Source organism: Pelmatolapia mariae, linkage group LG13 (assembly GCF_036321145.2).
Source record: "Pelmatolapia mariae isolate MD_Pm_ZW linkage group LG13, Pm_UMD_F_2, whole genome shotgun sequence".
NCBI classification, from domain to species: domain Eukaryota; kingdom Metazoa; phylum Chordata; class Actinopteri; order Cichliformes; family Cichlidae; genus Pelmatolapia; species Pelmatolapia mariae.
The window spans coordinates 36955683-36978781 of NC_086238.1; the positions used below are offsets into that span (position 1 = coordinate 36955683).

Consider the following 23099-nt stretch of genomic DNA (forward strand, 5'->3'; position numbering starts at 1 on the left):
AACCAGGGCCAAATGAAACTTGCTCTTGTTAAATATTCTTAAAAATGCTGTGTTGTATGTACAGTTCATTGTAACCAATGTAACTTTAAGTGTTTTCAATAAAACGGAAAAGACATGTTTTTGGTTTTTTATTCAAGACTTGTTCAGATGTATTTAGTAAGTACATACACATGAAATGCAAACTATTATGGCTACGCACAGCTGGCATCAATCGTGACCCACAAAATAAAACACTATTAGTTATTTAGAGCAGCCCTTTTTTTGAGAAATATTTTCCCACCAGTTCAGGAAGGCACACTTTTTGGAAGAAGTCTTGTGCTTTCTTCAAACGCGGTTCCCAGAAAGCCACATCAGGGAAGATGCGTATCACAGCAAACTGTCTTTGTGGCCGAAGGCAGAAGTCTTTGTCCTGTGCAGCCAATGCCTGCTTTATGCTGTCCGTTCAGTGTTTTAAAGGACAGTTAATCTCCAGATACCCCTTCCCACAACAATCACACACTGTGAGTCCGTCTGGAGATGATCTGAGTTCTGGAAAATTTGCGTTCACTAAAAAACCGCATAAACTTTGCTGCCATTGTCTCAGTGTAGGCCTTTCGTGCGTCCTCTTCATGTGTAACGCCCCGTCTTGTTTGCACTGTAGACACAGACTTTTCCAGTTACACACACGATTCACAACACTTTGGGCCGGTGTGTCCAAACTTGTAGCAAGTACAGCATGCATCACTGAAGCTGTGACTCTCCCTGCACGCCAGCGAAACCAAGCAGGGGTCTTGTGCTGAAATCTGTGTTTGTTTTGATTCGTGGCCTGCTAAAATGGTGCCGTGCTCCCACAATGTATTGCGGCGTTACGTCAACTCCAGAGCCCTATAGAACCACATATATAGAAGCCAAAGGTTCAAATTAGTTGGAAGCAGCTTCACTTAATTAGAACAGTGGTTTTATTAGGAAAACAGTTCTGTGTACTGGATACTAAAGTGTGTTAACGTCAACGGCTAACGTATCTAACATAGTGTGAGAAATGCAAAAATAAAGAAATAACCAGGGGGCAAATATTTTTTCTGTGCACTGTATTTCTGCCAATGGCTTTTGGCTCAGAGCTCGTTACTGCTCATAATTACAACACACTTTTCTACCACAGTCAACAGTTACTGAAGTAAAAGGATCATTACGTGAAAATTCAGGGAGTCCCTCCATCTGAGTCTCTAATAATCAGCTTGTTTTTTGTGCAATATTATTATAATGAGGAGTTTTCTGAGTTATAGGCCCTCTATAGGGATATGTAAAAATGTTTCACTTTCTATTTTTTCCCCAGCAAGTACAGGTACAGAAGTGAGCCATGTGAAGTTTAAAAATGGAAAAAAAAGACCACTGCCTTTCAGCCAACCATGAGCTTAAATATGTGGCTACTTGAAACATGTTGTTGCATCTGATAGAGACCTTTTTTTTTTTTTTTACATACATTATAAAACTGAGTGCATCTAATGGCTGTGAGTCCTTCAGTGTCAGAATAGTTGGTGTCACTTCACAGACAGACACTTGGTGATTTTTACCCCAGCTGTTTTTGTCAAATTTAGATGTTTCCCCGTGACTCATGCATGTTACAATAACTGATAAGTCTAAATTGGTCATGGATGAGAGGTCGTTAAGAATGTGTGGTTGCCAGCCCATTTCCATATTGAGACACTTTGACTCGACAGGGTAGATTGTACGGTGTGGCGTGGTAGTAGATGTGTGTGGACAATCCACAAAGAGAACAGAAAAAAAACTAGCAGTGATATATTGACTGTGATGTCTCCTCTCTGCAATCAGAACCTGTCCATCAACACTGACCTCCATGCAGCTAATGGGAAGCGTGTCAAAGCTCTGGACATCTTTGCCTATGCTTTGGCTTTTTTTAAGGAACAAGCACTGAAGGTAATACATGTTTTCTGTTCTCTTACGCATGCAAAGTAATATTTTCTCCTTTGATTAAGCTTCTGTTGACAAACATTGGGAGATGTGTAGAATTTAAATCAAAGCAAAATGCATTGATTAGCAAATCCTTTAAGGCCTCCTTATTTTCTCATTCTGAATTTTATGCATTTTAGTGTCAAAGGTTTTATGGAAATATGTTAGTAATTCTGTTGGGCACACACTGAGCTTTATCCTGAAGCCTGAAGCCCATTCATAAACAGTTCACAAACTTGTGACATTATGAATTAAAGGGTACTACAGTGATAAAGCATGCACAGTGGACCAATCAGAGAGGGATGACTGCTTCTGAGCTCAGAGGTTCTGACTGATGGCACAAACTCACAGTTAAACCTGAAATGCATAAGGATTAAATGGCGTGTTTAAATGTTCTTTCAACAGGAGCTGAGTGATCAGACAGGCGGCGAGTTTGACAACAGTGATGTCAGATGGGTGATCACAGTTCCTGCCATCTGGAAAATGCCTGCAAAGCAGTTCATGAGGGAAGCTGCTTACAAGGTAGACTCCTCCCCCACTCACCCACAAATGTGTTTCATACTAGAGAAAGAAGATCTCATGGTGATTTTAACATTAACTAGAAGTACTGTTGAGTGTCGTTGTGTTCATACCTGTAAATCCATCCATCCATGTTCTGCTGCTTATCTGGGTTCCCAGTCACAAGGGCTAAAATCTAATCACAGATACCTAGACCTCCCTCTGCTTGGCCACTTCCTGGAGCTCTTCTTGGGGGTACACTGAGGTCACCCCAGAGATATAATCACTCTAACATGTCCCGAATCTATAAAATCCTCCTGCCAGCTGGACATGGCAAAAACACCTCACTTAGAAGATGTTGGGTCTGCCCCACATAGCAAAACTGGTACGGCCCGGATCTGGCCCACACAATGTGCTTACACATGGCCCACATACCGTAAAGAATGACGGCCCTTTGGTGGCCCAGATCTGGTTTGCCAGATGTGGTCCACACATGGGCCAGCACAAGGCCAGTTGCAGACACACTGGTGGTCCTGTGCTGGCCACCAAAGGGCCGTCATTCTTTGCGGTATGTGGGCCATGTGTAAGTTGTGTGCAGCCATGGGCCAATTGCAGACACACTGCTGGCCCTGTGCTGGCCCATAACAGTTTCAGCTCTGGCCCCAGATGTCAGCCTAATGTGTACCTTAATCAAGCCATGTAATAACAACATGTGCCAGAACATGCAAAACAGTGCAAAAGTAACATGACAAACCTCTGTTCAGACAGTGAATGGACTGATTCTTATATAGCACTTTTCTAGCCTCCCGGATTACTCAAAGTGCTCTATACAACACGCCACATTCACCATATCACACACTTTCTCTAAAATGAGTGCTGCCTAACTACATTCATACACATTCACACTCTTGACATGTAGACTGGAGGAGCCAGGGATCGAACCACTAACCTTCCAATCAGTAGGTGACCTGCTCTACCTCCTGAGCTACAGCCACCCAGTGGAAAGCATGAGTAAACCCTCACTAGGTTTTGGATAAAGTATAAACTCACAAGCCTGTCAAACCTGCATTTGAAACGTTGGTTACCATAGCAGTATAGTATTGCAACATGGCATTTGGATCTTCTAACTAAAATAGGAAAATAGGAACATAAACAGTGCCATCATTGCCAGACCTGGCCCACATCTGGCTGACATACACCCTGCCATGACACCAGTCAGCCAGAAGTGCCAGCTTGATGCCGGATCCAGGGAAGACCTGTTTTCTATGGTCCTGGGCCACATAACCCAAACCACAATCGAGCCAGATGTGGCATGCCATCACATAGACAGTGCCATCTATGCCAGGCCTGGCCCATATCTGAATGACATACGTCTTATCATGCCAGAAGTCAGCCAGCAGTGCCGGCTTGATACCAGATCCAGGCCAGACCTGCTTGCTATGTGGGGTGCTTCAGCAGGCCCGCTAGTTCAGAGACTTATCACCCATGAAGAAAGCAAGACAAACAGCTCAACCGGTTTTAACTTGCTAGCAAGGGGAGCCCGTTCGCAGCGCCTCTGCCCTCGGTCTCAGACCACTCCAAAGAACCAGCTCCCCTGCAGCCTTTTAATTCAATTAAATTAAATTCAATTTTATTTATATAGCGCCAAATCACAACAAAAGTCGCCTCAAGGCGCTTTATATTGTACAGTAGATAGCACATTATTAAATACAGAGAAAAACCCAACAATCATATCATATGACCCCCTATGAGCAAGCACTTTGGCGACAGTGGGAAGGAAAAACTCCCTTTTAACAGGAAGAAACCTCCAGCAGAACCAGGCTCAGGGAGGGGCGGGGCCATCTGCTGTGATTGGTTGGGGTGAAAGAAGGAAAACAGGATAAAGACATGCTGTGGAAGAGAGACAGAGATTAATAACAGATATGATTCGATGCAGAGAGGTCTATTAACACATAGTGAGTGAGAAGGTGACTGGAAAGGAAAAACTCGATGCATCATGGGAATCCCCAGCAGCCTATGTCTATTGCAGCATAACTAAGGGAGGATTCAGGGTCACCTGGTCCAGCCCTAACTATATGCTTTAGCAAAAAGGAAAGTTTGAAGCCTAATCTTGAAAGTAGAGCTAGTGTCTGTCTCCTGAATCCAAACTGGAAGCTGGTTCCACAGAAGAGGGGCCTGAAAACTGAAGGCTCTCCCTTCCATACTACTTTTAAATACCCTAGGGACAACAAGTAGGCCTGCAGAGCGAGAGCGAAGTGCTCTAATAGGGTGATATGGTACTACAAGGTCATTAAGATAAGATGGGGCCTGATTATTTAAGACCTTGTAAGTGAGGAGCAGGATTTTGAATTCAATTCTGGATTTAACAGGAAGCCAATGAAGGGAAGCCAATACAGGAGAAATCTGCTCTCTCTTTCTAGTCCCTGTCAGGACTCTTGCTGCAGCATTTTGGATTAGCTGAAGACTTTTCAGCGAGTTTTTAGGACATCCTGATAATAAAGAATTACAGTAGTCCAGCCTGGAAGTAATGAAGGCATAAACTTGTTTTTCAGCATCACTCTGAGACAGGATATTTCTAATTTTAGAGATGTTGCGCAAATGGAAGAAAGCAGTCTTACATATTTGTTTAATATGTGCCTTGAAGGACATGTCCTGGTCAAAAATGACTCCAAGGTTCCTCACAGCATTACTGGAGGCCAAGGTAATGCCATCCAGAGTAAGAATCTGCTTAGATACCATAATTCTAAGATTTTCAGGGCCGAGTACAATAACCTCAGTTTGATCTGAATTAAGAAGCAGAAAGTTAGCGGCCATCCAGGTCTTTATGTCTTTAAGACATTCCTGCAGTTTAACTAATTGGTGTGTGTTACCTGGCTTCATGGATAGATAGAGCTGCGTATCATCTGCATAGCAGTGAAAATTTATGCTATGTCTTCTAATGATGCTGCCTAGGGGAAGCATGTATAATGTAAATAGAATTGGTCCTAGCACTGAACCCTGAGGAACACCATAATAGACCTTAGTGTGTGAAGAGGACTCTCCATTTACTTGAACAAATTGGAGTCTATTAGATAGATATGATACAAACCACTGCAGCGCAGTACCTGTAATACCTACAGCATGTTCTAATCGCTCTAATAGGATATTATGGTCGACAGTATCGAACGCTGCACTGAGGTCTAGCAGGACAAGCACAGAGATGAGTCCACTGTCAGAGGCCATAAGAAGATCATTTGTAACCTTCACTAAAGCTGTTTCTGTGCTGTGATGAGCTCTGAAACCTGACTGAAACTCTTCAAATAAGCCATTCCTCTGCAGATGATCTGTTAGCTGTTTGACAACTACTCTTTCAAGGATTTTTGATATGAAAGGAAGGTTGGAGATTGGCCTATAATTAGCTAAGACAGCTGGGTCTAGAGATGCTTTTTAAGTAAGGGTTTAACTACAGCCAGCTTGAAGGCCTGTGGTACATAGCCAATTATTAGAGATAGGTTGATTATATTTAAGATTGAAAAATTAATTAATGGCAGGACTTCTTTAAGCAGTGTTGTAGGAATGGGGTCTAAAAGACACGTTGATGGTTTGGAGGAATTAATTATTGAAGTTAACTCAGAAAGATCAATTGGAGAAAAAGAGTCTAACTTAACATCAATGGTACTAAAAGTAGCTGTAGATAATATTACATCTGTGGGATGATTATTGGTAATTTTTTCTCTAATGATAAAAATTTTATTTCTGAAGAAGTTCATGAAGTCATTACTAGTTAACGTTAAAGGGATGGTTGGCTCAGTAGAGCTCTGACTTTTTGTCAGCCTGGCTACAGTGCTGAAGAGAAACCTGGGGTTGTTCTTATTTTCTTCAATCAGTGACGAATAGTAAGATGTTCTGGCTTTGTGGAGGGCTTTCTTATAAAGCAGCAAACTATTTCTCCAGGCTAAATGATGATCCTCTAAATTTGTGACACGCCATTTCCTCTCCAGCTTACGAGTTATCCACTTTAGGCTACGTGTTTGAGAATTATACCACGAAGTCAGGGACTTCTGATTTGAGACCTTAGTTTTCACAGGAGCTACAGTATCCAGAGTCGTACGTAGTGAGGAGGTAAAATTATTAGCAAGATAATCGACCTCTGTAGTGCTGGGCGATATGGAAAAAATATTTATCACGATATGAATTATTTTATATCACGATAACGATATATATCACGATATACCACCTGACCTGTGGTCATCTGGAAAGTATGCAGTCTGTAAACAGCGAGTGGAGAGGGTGCAGTCTTTGTTTTGAGTTACTGTAAAGCATGTCGCAAATCCGGGTGCACGTAAAGCAGCACCATGTCGCAAAACCACAAGACGAAGTTTCTTTGCGAAAAATATCATTTTTTTATACTTTATTTTCTCTTGCATAAAGTTAAGAGTATGTATAGTGAGAAGACAACACTAATATATTTGCACAGGCTATTTAACCCTTTAAGACCATAGAACCAAGTCCGCCAGAGCTTATCTTTACATTTTACATGCTGCAGTGCCATTTGTGGGAGCATTTCAAGTTGATATACATCAATACAACCATTATAGCCCAAGTTTTAATAATATGTATGCATTAAGTCCATAGTAACTACATAAATTGCAAAAAAGTGCAATAAACTACAAAAAAATTGAAAATCTTTTTTTTTTTTACATATATTTCTAGTTAGAGAAATTTGAGAGGTTTATCCCTCAAAACTGTAAATACAAGAAAGTTGCACAAAATAGTTTCCAACCACGAGAAATTTATTTTGAGTGTCTTCATAGTTGTATTTTTGAGATACACAAATTTTTATATACTACAGGAAAAATGAAAATGAATAAATGCAAATTTGCAAAAACACAGCATGTGCATCAAAATAAACTATTTCCAACAGTGTAATTTGACTTCTAAGCATCCCAGAAACGATACAGAAGAGCATAAAGTCAAACATGACTTTTAAAAACACCAACATAGGCTTTGAAGGTAAAAAACTACATTTTCCGCGAAAATGACGTCACTTCCGGTTTCGGACAGGTAATGGCGGACATGCGATAGTTCCCGCTGACTTATATTCCAAGGTAGGAAGTGTTATGAACAGCTGATCGGATCGGCAAAGCGTGTTTCTGGAATATTATGTTTTTGTTCCTGCAAGTCTGGAATATTATGTTTTTGTTGCTGGAAGTGCTTTTTATGCAGTTTTTGCAAAGCTATATGTGGAAGAAAACCGTGACCTAGGGCAAGCTAATGGAATAAGATGTAAGTACAACTCCTTCGGTTTCATATACAAAAAAATTATTGCGCTACCTTACGTGGTTCCAGTTCTACAGGGATTTAAAAATAGTTAGGCAAAACGGAGTGTGCCTGCTTCGACTGGTTGTAAAGGGTTAATGATATATTTTATGTAATAATTTATAAAATTAGTGTTAGAAACGATAGAAACGATAGAAGACAAATGGCACGATAGACACTTTTCTATCGTCCACACGATATATATCGTCATATCGCCCAGCACTAGACCTCTGTTGGAGTAGCGTTCAGGTAGCTGCCCTGCTCTATGTTGGTACAGGGCATTGAAGATGATAACAGTGGGTGGATTATATTCTTAAACTTAGTTACAGCACTTTCAGAAAGACATCTACTGTGATAAAGTCTACTCTCCACTGCTGTGTAATCAATCATTGTAAATGTAAATGTTATCAGGAAATGATCAGACAGCAGAGGGTTTTCAGGAAACACTGTTAAATGTTCAGTTTCTATGCCATATGTTAAAACAAGATCTAGAGTGTGATTAAAGTGGTGGGTGGGTTCTTTTACATTTTGAGTGAAGCCAATTGAGTCTAATAACAGATTAAATGCAATGTTGAGGCTGTCATTTTTAGCATCTACATGGATGTTAAAATCACCCACAATAATTATTTTATCAGAGCTGAGCACTAAATCAGATAAAAAGTCTGAGAAATCAGAGAGAAACTCTGTGTAAGGCCCAGGTGGACGATAGATGATAACAAGTAAGACTGGTTTCTGAGTTTTACAGCTGGGGTGGACGAGGCTAAGCATCAGGCTTTCAAATGAATTAAAAGTCTGTCTTGGTCTTTCGTTAATTAATAGACTGGTGTGAAAAATTGCTGCCACACCGCCCCCTCGGCCTGTGCTTCGAGGTTTCTGGTAGTTAGAATGACTCGGGGGTGTTGATTCATTTAAACTAACATAATCATCCTGCTGCAACCAGGTTTCTGTAAGGCAGAGTAAATCGATTTGTTGATCAATTATTAAGTCATGTACTAACAGAGACTTGGAGGAGAGAGACCTAATATTTAATAATCCACATTTCACTGTTTTACTCTTTGGTTCAGATGTGGATACTGTATTGTTCTTTCTTTTTGATTTTTTATGTTTAAGTTGTTTGTTGCTGGTTTTTAGTTTGTTTTTTGTCTGTTTGGGAGCTGACACAGTCTCTATGGAGATGGGTTTTTGGGGGGGTAGCAGGAGGAGAGAAGCTGCAGAGAGGCGTGTAAGACTGCAACTCTGCTTCCTGGTCCCAACTCTGGATAGTCATATTTTGGGGGGTTTAATAAATTGGTCCATATTTCTAGAAATGAGAGCTGCTCCATCCAACGTGGGATGGATGCCGTCTCTCCTAACAAGACCAGGTTTCCTCCAGAAGGTTTGCCAATTATCTATGAAGCCCACATCGTTTCTGGGACACCACTCAGACAGCCAGCAATTTAAGGAGAACATGCGGCTAAACATGTCACTCCTGGTCTGATTGGGGAGGGGACCAGAGAAAACTACAGAGTCCGACATTGTTTTGGCAAAGTTACACACCGATTCAATATTGATTTTAGTGACCTCCGATTGGCGTAACCGGGTGTCATTACTGCCGACGTGAATTATGATCTTACTGTATTTACGTTTACCCTTAGCCAGCAGTTTTAAATTTCCTTCAATGTCGCCTGCTCTGGCCCCTGGAAGACAATTGACTATGGTTGCCGGTGTCTCTAGCTTCACATGTCTGAGAACAGAATCACCAATTACCAGAGTTTGACCCCCGGCGGGTGTGTCGCCGAGTGGGGAAAACTGGTTAGACACGTGAACAGGTTGGTGGTGTACCTGGGGCTTCTGTTTAAGACTATGCTTCCTCCTCACCGTCACCCAACCGCCCTCGTTCCCCAGCTGCTTGGGGTCTGCCGGGGAACAGCTAGCGGGGCCTACGCTATCGTCGGCTGCACCAGCTACAGGGGCCTGGCTAGCTACGGGTGAATGAAGGGTGCGAAGCCGAGTCTCCAATTCAGTAATCCTGGCCTCCAGAGCTGCAAATATGCTACATTTGTTACAGGTATCATTACTGCTAAAGGAGGCAGAGGAGTAACTAAACATCTGACACAATGAGCAGGAAAGTGCAGGAGGGACAGGTGAAGTAGCCATGGTGCTAACGAGTCGGCTACGAGCTAAGCTAAGCTAGCGAAACAGTAAAGAGACAGTGAGTGAATACTTTGGCTATAAATTAGGTAGTGAGCACACAGAAAGGGTGATTCAGATGAAGCACGTTAAGATTATACTATGAAAAAGGGATGTATCAAAAGATTTCAATTAAATTGCTAAGCAGAAAAGCTACTCAGAAACACCACTGTGTTTGAGCAGGAACAGGAAGTGATACTCTACCACAAAGCGAGCGAAACACCAAGTGACAGCGCCACCCACAGACCAGGAACAATCCACATCCAATCAATGTTAAAAGTGACATTGATTGTCACACAATTTCACAAACACACATTGTAAACCCCCCCTATGGTGTGTCATAAAACTAAGGCACTGAGTGTGTGTGTGTGTGTGTATGCATGTACAAGCATGCGTGTGTGTGTGTGTGTGTGGATGTCTAAGAAAATTCACATCTTGACTGGAAGGCAAAAGGTCCTGTGTGAGGGGATGACAAAGAGCAGTCAGAATACTCCTTGGATGACAAAATCAGAGGACCAGTTTACCCTGCCTGGGACAGAGTTACAGAGGACCCACCCTGGCACCAAACCAGGGGCAGATTCTCAGGAGCGAGTGAGTGACCCTCCAATCTAATTCATATGTGATACAAACGCCACAAGAAAGGTGGACATCGAGGCAAGAATATACCTGCTGCGCGGCGGTCAGACTCAGGGACCACGGCGTTGTTTTTGTAGCCATTTCTCCCATTGCTGCTTTTCAAAAATGGCGTTTTCGATTTTTGTGAATGAGACGCTCTCATGACTCATCTAGTGACACGGCTGACCAGCCAATCAGTGGCATGCAGTCTAACTACGTCACATTTTAGTACCTGCTCGGATTGCTTGAAACCCCAGCACACCTGGTACTAAAAAAGTACCTGGACCAACTTTGTTGGAAAATGACAATGGCGAGGTTATTCCTTCCCTATTGTAGCACGCTGCAAAACGTTTAGAGATCAAGAGCTAACACAGTTAAAGGCAAAGCTTAAAGATTTAGAATAAGAGCATATAGTTCAGAATAATCATTCTATTATACAAGAAATCAGGAAAATAAAACAACAAACAGGTAAAATAAAATGAGGTTTATAAAGCAACAGTATTAGGAGACAGGCCCAAAAGCATCATAACTGCTAGCTTAGAAAATAATATTCACGAGATTAAAGATCCATGAAAACAAACAGCTACCTACAACCTGGATCATATCTAAAGAAAACAGTATTATAGATTCCTTTACTGCGCAGGCCACCAAACACATAATTAATGACTTTTTAACCTCATTGGCATTCAGTCCCTCGGCATTGGTAGGATGAGCTCTTATTAGCCATCCTACTGAGGTAGGATGGATTTAAGACGTCTCCTGTCATAGACGGGCTGCCACTGGAACGCTACCAGTCTATGGGGGAACATTTACTCTCTATTGTAGAAATTAACATTTTTCAAAATACAATTCAGCTGGTATTCATCACAAATTAAATAATTGGGAAGAAAACTGGCTAGAGACTAACCAAGCTCTATGATGCTAATTATAGTTGTATCAGTAAGGCAATTACAAAAGACTCCCTAAGGAATTAGATCAGTTCAAATGAATATGCTCAGATAATGCGGACAAGAGACACAATAATTTGGATACTGAATTAAAAATATCTCATGATTCATTTGGAATAACAAGAAACTGAGGGTGAAATTGTCTGTGTCTGCCTGAGGAGAGAGGGGGCTGGGCTCTGCCTCTGTTAGGGTTTACTACTCTTATTGGCCTCTCGTATGTTGTAGCAATCCTTATTATGAAGCCAAGTGAAAGAACATTGAACTTTCTACAGTAGATAAACCAATACAAAGAAATGAAGGCACCCATTCGATGGGTAACTCTGCCCCTTAAAATACCACTAAGGAAACAAAAAACTCTAACCTACAGGATGAGGCCAAATTGCTCAGGTGGCCGGGATATGACTTTGCACCAACAATACAGATGGTTCCAGCAATGGTTTCTTTAGGTGTGACCTCCATATATAAAGTCACCAAACAGGGAACTATGTGACTTCAACAGCCTGCGTCAAATATACAGACTGGAAAAAAACATGATGTTTATAGATATATCATCAAATCTGAGATTATTTGTGCAAAAGAATTAAGAATTCAGATCTTAAAGACGTATCGCACATTACTCCAATTTATATTAATACATAATGGGTTAATAAGTAGATACTTTAGTGTTACTTCACTGAGCAAGGACAACAGCGATTACATGAGACAACGATCAGAAAGGACGTAAACATTTCCTGAGGATATTGGAAAATCTGCCTACAAAGTCAGGATCTACAAATTCCTGCACTTGCAGAGATTTTTGTTGGGAAAACACACAGTTGCAAAGCACACAGTTGGGGATGGATGACGTGAATCCTGCCTTAGTTGTGCTTTAATCGACTGCAGTGGGCTTCTCATGATCCCAGGAGCTTCTTGTTCACTTGGCTTTTTCACTAATTATGTTCTTATACACCACTCTGCATTTAATTACATTGCTCTACATCTAATCATCATTATTATTCATCTGTGGCTCTCTCCTGCAGCATGTCTGTAGTCGTGTCTTCCTCTAATCACAGCAACCAGCTGGGGCTGATGGGAGCCTCTTCCTTGTTGGTTGGAGGTTTCTTCCTGTTAAAAGACAGTTTTTCCTTCCCACTGTTGCCAACTGCTTATTCAAAGAGAGTCATTTGATTGTTGTGTTATTGTAGGATCTCAGCATTACAGTTTAAAGCACTTTGAGGCGACTGCTGTTGTGATTTGGTACTATATGAATACAACTGAATAGAATTGAATTAAATTGAATCAAACTCTTTTACATTTCAGTCTTAGATCAGTTCAGAGAAGCCTTTTTGAAATTGTAGGAGACAATGCTGCTGTTTCCACCCCTCTGCACATTTAGATCACAACGTCTGAATGCATTGTTGAGGCCATGTTTTATAAAACCAGTCCTTTCAGGCTTTGTATCTGTAAAAACATCATCTTAATGTTATGCTTAGATGATAAATTAGCTCAAGTCAGACTTGAAATACATTGTTGGAAACCCTGAAGATGATGAGGAAAATGGAAGTTTAACAACAAACTGCTTGGTTGAAACAAGTCTTAACTGTTCAAACCGCTCAATGAAAATTCTTACAAAGCAGACTTTTGGTATTAAATTTGTTTCAGGCGACATTTACAAGATCTGTAAGAGTCTTTGTTGATACCACGGCATCTTGTTTGTCTCTGACTGCCAAACCTGTTGTATGGCTGTAGCTCAGGTGGTAGAGCAGGTCACCTACTAACCAGAAGGTTAGTGGTTTGATCCCAGTCTGCATGCCAAATATCTCGGGCAAGATACTAACAAGTACTAACCCTACGTTGCTCTCTGATGCATTCATCGGGGAATGTAAATGTTAGACATTTGAAACAGCGTATTAAAAAGTGAAGGAGGTAAGTTATGTAAAGTGCTGTATGAGAATCAGTCCATTTACCATGGCTGAGTGCGCCTGGTACATGTGCTGGGCACATGCTGCTGCAGCTGTCCAAGTAAAAGTTAGCTGAAGGGAAAGTTGTTGCCCTGCTGGAGATCACTAGGTTTGAGTCAATACAAATTTGGTTTCCACTGTGCCACTCAGCTCCTACATTTTCCACATGTCACCAGCTGCTTTTAATTGGTGGTAGCATTAGTAACAGTAAAGTGTAAAGCCACTGCTTTCTTCTCTAACTGCTTCAGTGCAGCTTCTTTGGACTTTCTGTTCAAAGCAGAGCTGCTGATTTTGTACATTTAAAGTAGCCATGCGATAAAGTAAGGAAAGAAAACTAAAAGAAATGTGAATAATGACACAAATGTGAGATACAGTCGTTATCACTTTCATCTTTGTTTTGGTGGACTGTGATTTGTAACAGCTGCAGTTTTCTGTTACACTGCAAGTGTCATTCCTCACCAGCAGTTCCTAATCACTGCTTTATATCACAGCTAATGTGTTGCATTAGTTACAGCACATTCTTGACTCTTGATTGCAGCGTCGTATAATCGCTATATTATGCATTCATTGCATTCCTTGGCCTGTTGCATCCTGTGAGTAGAAAAAGTTGTTAATTGAACTTTATTGTATTTAAATTGGGACAGCTGTAGTCAGAAGATTTATTTTCAGTTCAGTTTTATTCTTATAGTACTGATTCACAACACAAGGCACCTCAATGAACTGTGTATTTAAAGTTTTGGCATATTGTTAGAGAGATAATCAAACAATGTGCCAACCACCTATGAGTCAGTGTTTAACAACAGTGGGAAGGAAAACTCCGCTATAAGAAGAACGAAACACCAGTAGAACCAGACTGAGGCAGGGGCACCCGTTGGGGGTGAGGATAAAACAACTAGAGCAGAGAGAGTGAGGACAAAAGGCGACCTGTGGGAAAAAGAGCAAGAGTTTAATATTTACTCATGATTAAATATAGTGGTGTCGAAAAAGGTGAGTGAAGGAAAAATGCTCAGTGTATGATGGGAAGCCTGCCAGCAGCCTAAGCCTATTGGAGCATTACTAAAGGTGGTCAGTCAGCACTAACTAAAAGGAAAGCTTTAAAGCTGAGTGTGTGCCTGTTTCCCTAATCCAAACTGGAAACTGGAAACTCTGCCTCCCATTCTAATTTTAGAAATCCTAAAAACCAAAAGTACAACTGCAGTCTGAGACCGAAGTACTCTGGTAGTGATGATGATAAATTAAATAGTCTATAAATACATGAATTTTCTTTTTTAGCTCCACTCCAAGATGCACTAATAAGAAGTGAAATGAGTCGCCAACGGCTGCATATATACAACAGCAAACAGCACCTGGAAAGAATGTGCAAAAAACTCAGATACACAAATCAACAAACATGTGTGAGTGTTTGATAGATGCCTTTGACGTCCTTGTAGTGAGAGTGAGAAGCTGCAATAACACAACCAGGAGCCACAGGACCCAGGAGACCATAGAGTACTGATCCTAGGCTACACATCTCAATGACAACTGCATGTCCACCCCAGGACTAAGAAGAGGGAGGCCCAGATGAAGCACCATGGCTAAAGATCAAGAGCCCTAGAAGACCAGAGGCAAGGGGCAGCCCACCCTGCCATAGGCCAGCCATCCCAGCATGAACGGGGCTGCAGGTGCCCAAAAACCACCCAACACCAAGCAGATCCACCTCCCACGTAGAAGAGGCCTGAGCCATCCCAGACCACAAACTAGGGTGCAATAAGGAGGGACAACCCCCACCTATGTCAGCCATGTCCCACAGGGGCCAAAAGTCAGAAAGCCCCAGACCCAGACCACAACAGCCCGCTCTGAAGTGTGGGTGAGCAGCCTGCAACAACTGTGCTGCGAGCTGTATCCGTGTTATATGGTCCTGCACGCCTGTTCAAATGCTCTGGCAGTGAATATGTGAAGACACATGGTTTAGTTATGGTATCCCAGCCTCACCCAGCTGTGCCTCTTAGGGACTAGAAAGAGAATTCAATTTAAAATGATGTCTTTGCTAGATATGGAAGCAAATACATCATTTATACTCCTTACTTCCTTATACATTGCCAAGAAAACTGTTCTGATGAACTGGAAACCAAAAAACTGCTTATGTGTCAATCTATATAGAGATTTACTGCATGATCAAATTAATCAGGAGGAAACTTCTGCCTCTTCAAAAAACCAATGACTTTGTTTCTCTCTGGTCCCCACTGATCAGTTACATTACTTAGTGGGGGTGGGTGGCTGTATTTTCTTTTTCTGGTCGATATATTGTTCTAAGTTGGTGTTAGTCTGTCAGAGAGGTGTTTATGCTAAACCTTTAACGCAGTTACAGTTCTTACTGCTAAAGCTAATGAAAGGCAAATCAGAGAGTGTTACGTTTCCACAGAGTGTTTGTTCTTGGACCAGCTTTGTGTTCTGGCTTTTGTTTTTTAAACTTTTATTCTTGATGGTGTGTTTTTCTATTGAAAAAATCCATATGCTTGTCTAGTGAGCAGTCTATAAAGGGTTTATTAGGGATCAGTGAAAACAAATAGTGGATTTTTAATTGTGGCAGCTCTCTCCATGAGTGATGTAGTGATGTACGAATAACCAGAAGAAAAACTTCTATATACGCTAAATTGTGAAACAGTTAAAGTGTCGGACTAAAAAGAGGAAGGTTTTAATTGTAAATATTTGAATTGTGACAAAGCATAAGAGACCTGATGAGTTTGTAGATTAAAAAAGAAAACCCCATTTTTCTCAGGGCGCTGTAACCTATCCCACCTGTCACAGGGTCAAAGGTGAGGTACAGTTGTGACTAATAATTCAGCAAACACGGAGTACCTCAGTGTATACTACATGTGGACACAGTAGAAGAAGTTAGTTGAAAAAACAAAAGAAACATTTTCTTGTCCTTTAAAGCTGAAGCGTATTGTGTTGTGCATATTCTGCTCTTGTCTAGTCTGGTCTGGTTTCCCGGGAAAACCCTGAGCAGCTGATCATCGCCTTAGAACCTGAAGCAGCATCAATCTATTGCCGCAAGCTCCGCCTCCACCAGATGGTGGACCTGGGCACCCAGACCACACAGAATGGCTTCAGCCCCTCTGACAATGTGGGCAGTGGGATGGGCCAAGGTATGTCTCATTACCAGATGTAACAGATTATTCTGAAACCACGAGCATGTTTTCATTCATACATACACACAGTCATGTTCAGTGTTTGATTTGCGATGGCAACATTGTTACTGGCATAATAACATAACATTTTCCCTTATGTTGTTTTCTTTATAGCGTCACCAGGTAATTATTACACAACTTTTCAAAAATGATTCAAATGCACACCAACTCATTTCTTTTGAGTCTTCACATTTCCCTTTATTTTTGCTTCTTCTCTGAGAATTGTGTTGTACTAATCAGCTTCTTTAGATTTATTATACATCAATCCGTACATTTTCTGTCACGTGTCTTGGTCACGGGGGCAACAGTCTAAACAGAGCCCAGACCTCCCTCTCTCCACCATCTTTTCTAGCTCCTCTGGGGGACACCAAGGTGTTCAAAAGCCAGCCAGGAGATGGAATTGTTCCAGTCTGACCTGGGTTTGCTCCCAGGCCTCATCCTGGTGGGACATGCCCAGCAAATCTCACCTAGGATGTGCTCAGGAAGCATCCTGGTTAGATGCCTGAAATGGCTCCTTTCCTTTTCGAATCTGAGGTTTGACTAATAGATCCTCTCCAGCTCTCTGGCATACATCCTCCCAGGGGGCTGAGGCCCAAAAGTTGCAACACACTCTCTGGTACACCCTCTTGAAGAGCGAGTCCAGAGGCAGTGTCCTTGCAGTGTTGCAGATGCGTGTCAGCCATGCAAACTGCCACAGAAAGTTGGGAAAGTCAGGGTGAATCTTGGATGTTGGATAGAAAACACTCTGCTTCACGGCTGAGCATGTCAGTGCTTGCAGTCACATCCCCTCCACATTAGTGTTAAAGTTTCCCAGTAAGACAGTCGAGTCATCAGGTGGGGCCAGTGTCTCTCGCCCTCAAACACCAGTTTGGGCTCTCTCCCACCAAAAAGTGGAGGTCACATATATCTAAAACCAGTTTCAGCAACTGGGGGTTGGACCACCAATACGTCCACCTTCAGCTGCTGCCTGGTCCACAGTGCACTGGTCCCCTACAGCCCCTCCTGTGTGAAGGGGTACAACCATGTGGCTCGTTGGGGCTGAGCATGGCTGGGCCCCGCGGGCCAGACCACCAAATGCTTGCTCATGTTGCCCCCACTAACCCAAAATATAGGAATGTCGTTTGCAATCGAAATCTGTGCAATAGTAATTAGGGGTGAAATTACATGAAATTTCAACCTCCCATCTGGGCAAAATTACTTTAATTATGTTATGGTTTTATTAGGCCTGGAAAATGTAAACTAATTAAACATGTGGCATGTTTTCTATGCTTCCACATTAAAAATCAGAACAGAATCATTTCTAGTCTATCAAGCAGTGTGCCAATGATGCAAAGTGAAAATGTTAAACTGATCTATACAAAAAGGAGCAGCAATGAGCTCTCTGTGCTTTCTTTCTCACATCTTTTATTTGGTGCAAAGCATGTGTTCATCACCACAACCAAAACAGAAGACTTACAAGGTTTATCAGTCCTGTCGTTAGTCTGCATAAAGACAAACTCCAGATTCAAAGAGTCATTTTGGCCTTGCTTGCTTCTATTTGCGTTGTTGGTTCTTTTGTGTATCCATGGATACGAATGAGTTTGCTCTAGTTGTGCACCTTTACAGAACACTTTTATACACGTGCACAAGACCAAATATACTGCATGTATACTGCATGTATACTGCATGTATACTGCATGTATACTGCATGTATCACAGTGCCAGAAAACTGATTCTGTTCGTCTGAAGATGGCAGTTTCAATGGTGACAGTTTACCTACCAATCATTATAAAATTGAAGCCATTGTTCATTATTAAGTAAATGGTGCTAGTTTATTGTGTATAATGGGGGGAAACTTGAATCCAGCTGAGTCTCAGGCTCAGTCTTGGATGTGTGATGAAATGTTTCTGACACTGAAGACGTCCAGATGAACAAAATCAGGGTTCTGGGATTTCCTCACCTGGATGATCGAGCACGCATCATCATATCGCTCTAACACCTCACTTCCTAAAAGGCATCATCAAAGCTTTAGAGTAACATATGTTCCATTCAGTTTGTAGGGTTAAAGCTAAACAGTATACTGCCTGTACAACACAAGCATGAGTTCAGAATAGAAGAGCGTGAGTGCTGGCACTGCCTAGCAGACCTAGGCTAAAGGCAGGCATGCTATAAAACATAGAAATGAATAGAAAAATCACAGAGTTTGTGTCATAGCTGTGTGAAGGCAGGAGGGAATGGTGAACCCAAGAGCAGGACTCACGGAGGCAAATGTGATCTCAAAACACCCGGCTTTATTGGGAGATTGCAGACTGAACAGAAAACTAACTAAACTGAGAAAGCAAATAAACTAACAGGCAGGCAAACAGAACACACAGAGTCGAATGAGGGACGACGCAGACACTAAATACAAGAGGTGAACAGGACTAAGAGGAAACAGCTGGGAGGCACGGCTGACACTAATTACACAGATGAGACGGGGAGAGTACAAAACTGAACACACTGACATAAGACACAGACCTTCAAAGTAAAACAGGAAATGCACAGACTGGACTCAGAGACACAGTACAGACAGAGAGCAGAGGGAACACACGGGCAGACACTAAACAGAGGGAGCACCAAAACACGAAAACATAATCAGAACGAACTAGAACACAAGATCATAATAATAATAAACACAAAACGCTGAGTCAAATGACCCAGGACCATGACAGTTTGTAATCGTAGAGAAATCATTCATTGGTTTTGTCATATTCAAGCAGAAAGCACTCAGGGCTTCAAAGATTCAGAGCAATTGAAAACGGACTTTTGAAATTTGCGTTTTTGCAACAGACTGTACAATTCAGGTGACAACGAATACATCGTTCATACAGAAAACGAGTGTCACTGCATTTGGAGAACATATTTCTAGCTGTAACTGGATGCCTTGGAAATGGTCCCCCAGTACAAACAACAAAAATAAATAATAATGAGAATGGCTGATTAGAAATCTGCATTAATGAGCAGTTGAACAGATGTACCTAACAAAGTGTCCTGTAAGTGGTGACTGTCACTCCTGAATGAATAAGTCTCAGAGTAGTATTATTAGAAACAATAGTTTAAAGATGATTTAAAGACTTGGGTGTCAGGTCTGTCATTTTCTGAGCTTTCCTTGGAGATAGGAGAGTCCGTTAGTCAAACACTCTATTGTGGAGGATCCCTGTGAAAAGTCAGGTGCATGCATCTCATCTCAAAGTACACACATGAGTCCATAATAAATAAGCTGTCAGAATATTAAAGACTGTTGGAACTTTAACACGACTGCAGTTTCCTTTGGATGTGCATTCCCACTGAAGCATATTCTTCCTCACATGGTTTAGTCCAAATCACACATCTGCAAGACATGTTTTGTAATGTTTATGTTATTTCTATATTGATCGGTTTGGATTGATCTTTCAGGTATTATTTAGCCTGAGATTCTTGTACATAACTACTGATTGTCCATCCCTCTCTGCATCATTTGCCCTGTGTAATTAAAATTCTTTATAGTTAGACTGAACATTTTCATTGTCAAAGGGACCTGCTCTGGTAAAAATGAAAGTTTACACTAAATGTTTTTAGAAAGATGAACTCAGATATCACTGAGTCTCTCTGTTAACAGGTTAAGTACCACAGGAGGTGGCAGGAATTAAACCTTTACTTAAAAAGCATCATTAGCTGCCTCAACTAATCACAGAACAATCTCTAAGCTTCCTGTTAAACCTCAGTGTTTGTTACTACTCACAATAACATTTTATTAGAGAAGTAGCTGCATGTTGCAGGTACTGCACTGCAGTGGTTTGTATCATATCTATCTAATAGACTCCAATTTGTGCATGTAAATGGAGAGTCCTCTTCACACACTGAGGTTAATTATGGAGTTCCACAGGGTTCAGTGCTAGGACCAATTCTGTTTACATTATACATGCTTCCCTTAGGCAGTATCATTAGAAGACATAGCATACATTTATATTACTGTGATCTCTGGCTCTGTTTCAGAGTGTCTTTTGACCTCGCCCCTCTTCCCCAGCTGGTTGTGTCAAATGAGCCTCATTCCCAAGCCTGGTTCTGCCAGAGGTTTCCTCCTGTTTCTTCCCATTTGTAGCTCTCACAGTGTACAAGGTGGACTCACGCGCTGGACTCCGGGGATTGATGCACACAAGAGAATTTATTAATGAACAATGTCCAATGAGTGTATATACAAAAGGTGCGGGGCAGTGCTATATACAAAAGGTGAGAGGGGCAGGGCTCCGGGGGAAATCAAGGTGAACACTCTCATCTCTCTCCAAACAATCCAAACACGAATCCACTCGAACACTCGTCGCTCAGGGAACACCAGGGAAAACAGTCCAGAGGGTCTGCACACAAAGAAACGCTCGTTAGATTCCAAACACACAACTACAAGGAAAAACACTTGCTAGACGCTCGACTTTCACTGACGCGATTCTCACAACGATCCAGCGAAGAACAGCCGTTGCTTCCTGGCTTAAATGCCATCCACACTGATGAGGCACAGGTGTTTCCTCCTCCGAGGGCGTGGGCCAAGGGCGTGAACCCATAACGAGTTCCGCCCTGGCGAGAGAGAGAGAGCGAGAGAGAGAGCGAACTAGGGAGATAGAGAGAGAAACAGCTGATCAGCGACCAGCTGAACCTCCAGGCCGTGACAGTAGCACAGAAAGGACCCATCCACACAGTGCTGCAGGATGAGTGATTTTATTTACATGGTCTTTCTTTATAGCAGCTTTTCAGCTGCACATCTCTCTCTTCCAGGCCACGCCACCTTCTGAAACAGGGAAGTGTGATGGATGTCAGGTGTGCTGGCTGGCCTTTACGCCTACTCATGTGCTAGCTTTAGGCAGTCCTTGCAGAGCTGGGAAGGCACCTAAATATTGCTTTAGCGGGACTATCGGAACAGCTGTGACGTTTTCTCTAAACACTGTTTGAACCCCATGACACGGTGCATCAAAACTGGTCCACACATGACGGATCGGGACCCGGCACAGAGTAGTATAGTATACACGGTGACGTGCCTGGATGATTGCCATGAATTATACATCAGGGAAGCTGAATGGTCTAAGCTAAGTAGATGACACAACACAGAAGAGGCCCCCTGTAAAGGACTCTGCAGTGGGTTTGCTAAAGCTATATGTATGGTGGAGCAGAGAGAGCGCTCGGGTGGCCGCCCTGCTCCAGGGCCCGTCTTCTGTTGTCATTTGGAGGCAGTGGACAAACTATGTGTTACTGCTGGTTTGCCACTCTTACTTGTGCTGTTGTTGGTTATAACATACAAAAAGCTGGAGTGTAAGCGAGAGTTAAAAATCACAGTCTGCATTTTCATGCTTTATTCTTTTATCGTCTTTCCGGCTCATTCCAAACCAAACGTGTGTGGATGGACACATCTGTGGGACTTCAGATCCCAACTGCATGTCGCTGGCAGTGGATCAAGTTTGCGACTGCAAATGCTGATTGGTTGATAAGACCTAACCTCCCCATTATGCAAAAACCACTGGCATGCAGCACCTGTAGTTCAGGGTTGGTGACATCACCAACACGCTACAGACCGTCTGTGGTGATAATGGAAAATACATAAACAGAGTTAATCTGCAGACATTAGAAACTCATCAGAATACTGAGCTGCTGAGCTGTAAATGTCACTATTGTGCCAGAATAAATGACATAAACTAGCTCTCATCTCAATCATTTTTAACATTCACAGCACAGTTTAGTCAACTACAAGGTTACACTGCAGTATTAATCACCAAGTAAACCTTTATGCTTGTGTGTATGCAGTGCTGTGAGATGTAAGGATATGAACTGAAATAAAACACTGAAAAAGACCAAATTTACAGTTCCGTATTAAATATAAAATACTAAAATAAATCATTACAAATATCTTTGAATGGCCAGAGATAAATGTGTGCATGCAGCACAGAGCCATGACTCAGCATTGGTGTCTAAATAAGTCCCACAGGACTGAATATTATAGAACTTGTGCGATGTGTGTACCCACCACAAAGAAGCATTTACACCAGGGGTGTCCAACTCCAGGCCTCGAGGGCCGGCGTCCTGCAGGTTTTAGATGTGTCCCTGATCCATCACAGCTGATTTAAATGGCTAAATTTAAATGGCCATTCAGTTTTTTATTTTCATGCCATTTTAGTTGTGCTGAATGAATATAGTCAAAATTTGCTCAAGATCCCTCCGCAGCAAGAACCAAAACAAAACTGAGTCTGCTTTGGTCCCACTCACAGAGTGTATGCAGCTGCACTGCAGTCATGGTTAGAAGTATGCGCAGTAGTGCAGACACAGATATTATGAAGCGCAGAGCAGGATCTGGAAACGATGGTGCACTCTGAGTGCTGCCACGTCTGAGACTGTGACCGTGAGGGTGTGAAGATGGCTCCTCATCCTCCCACAAGGACTCTGAGGCTGACATGAGGAGGCCTTATCTGAAGATGGGATGGGCTTTTCCATCCTCATATTTTGGTCTCTCAAAAAGACTGTGACGCTCTGCTGTGTTG

The 23099-nt window shown here is 42.1% G+C and overlaps 1 protein-coding gene across 5 annotated transcripts in view; it reads left to right on the plus strand.

Moving 5' to 3' along the window:
• Positions 1 to 23099, plus strand: part of hspa12a (heat shock protein 12A) — an 85925-nt gene that overhangs the window by 50919 nt on the left and 11907 nt on the right. For all 5 annotated transcript variants that reach the window (XM_063492018.1, XM_063492016.1, XM_063492020.1 and 2 more), the window contains exons 5-7: positions 1810 to 1914; positions 2353 to 2469; positions 16371 to 16542. In XM_063492018.1, the coding sequence (XP_063348088.1) occupies positions 1810 to 1914; positions 2353 to 2469; positions 16371 to 16542 (394 nt within the window). The remainder of the gene's footprint in view (positions 1 to 1809; positions 1915 to 2352; positions 2470 to 16370; positions 16543 to 23099) is intronic.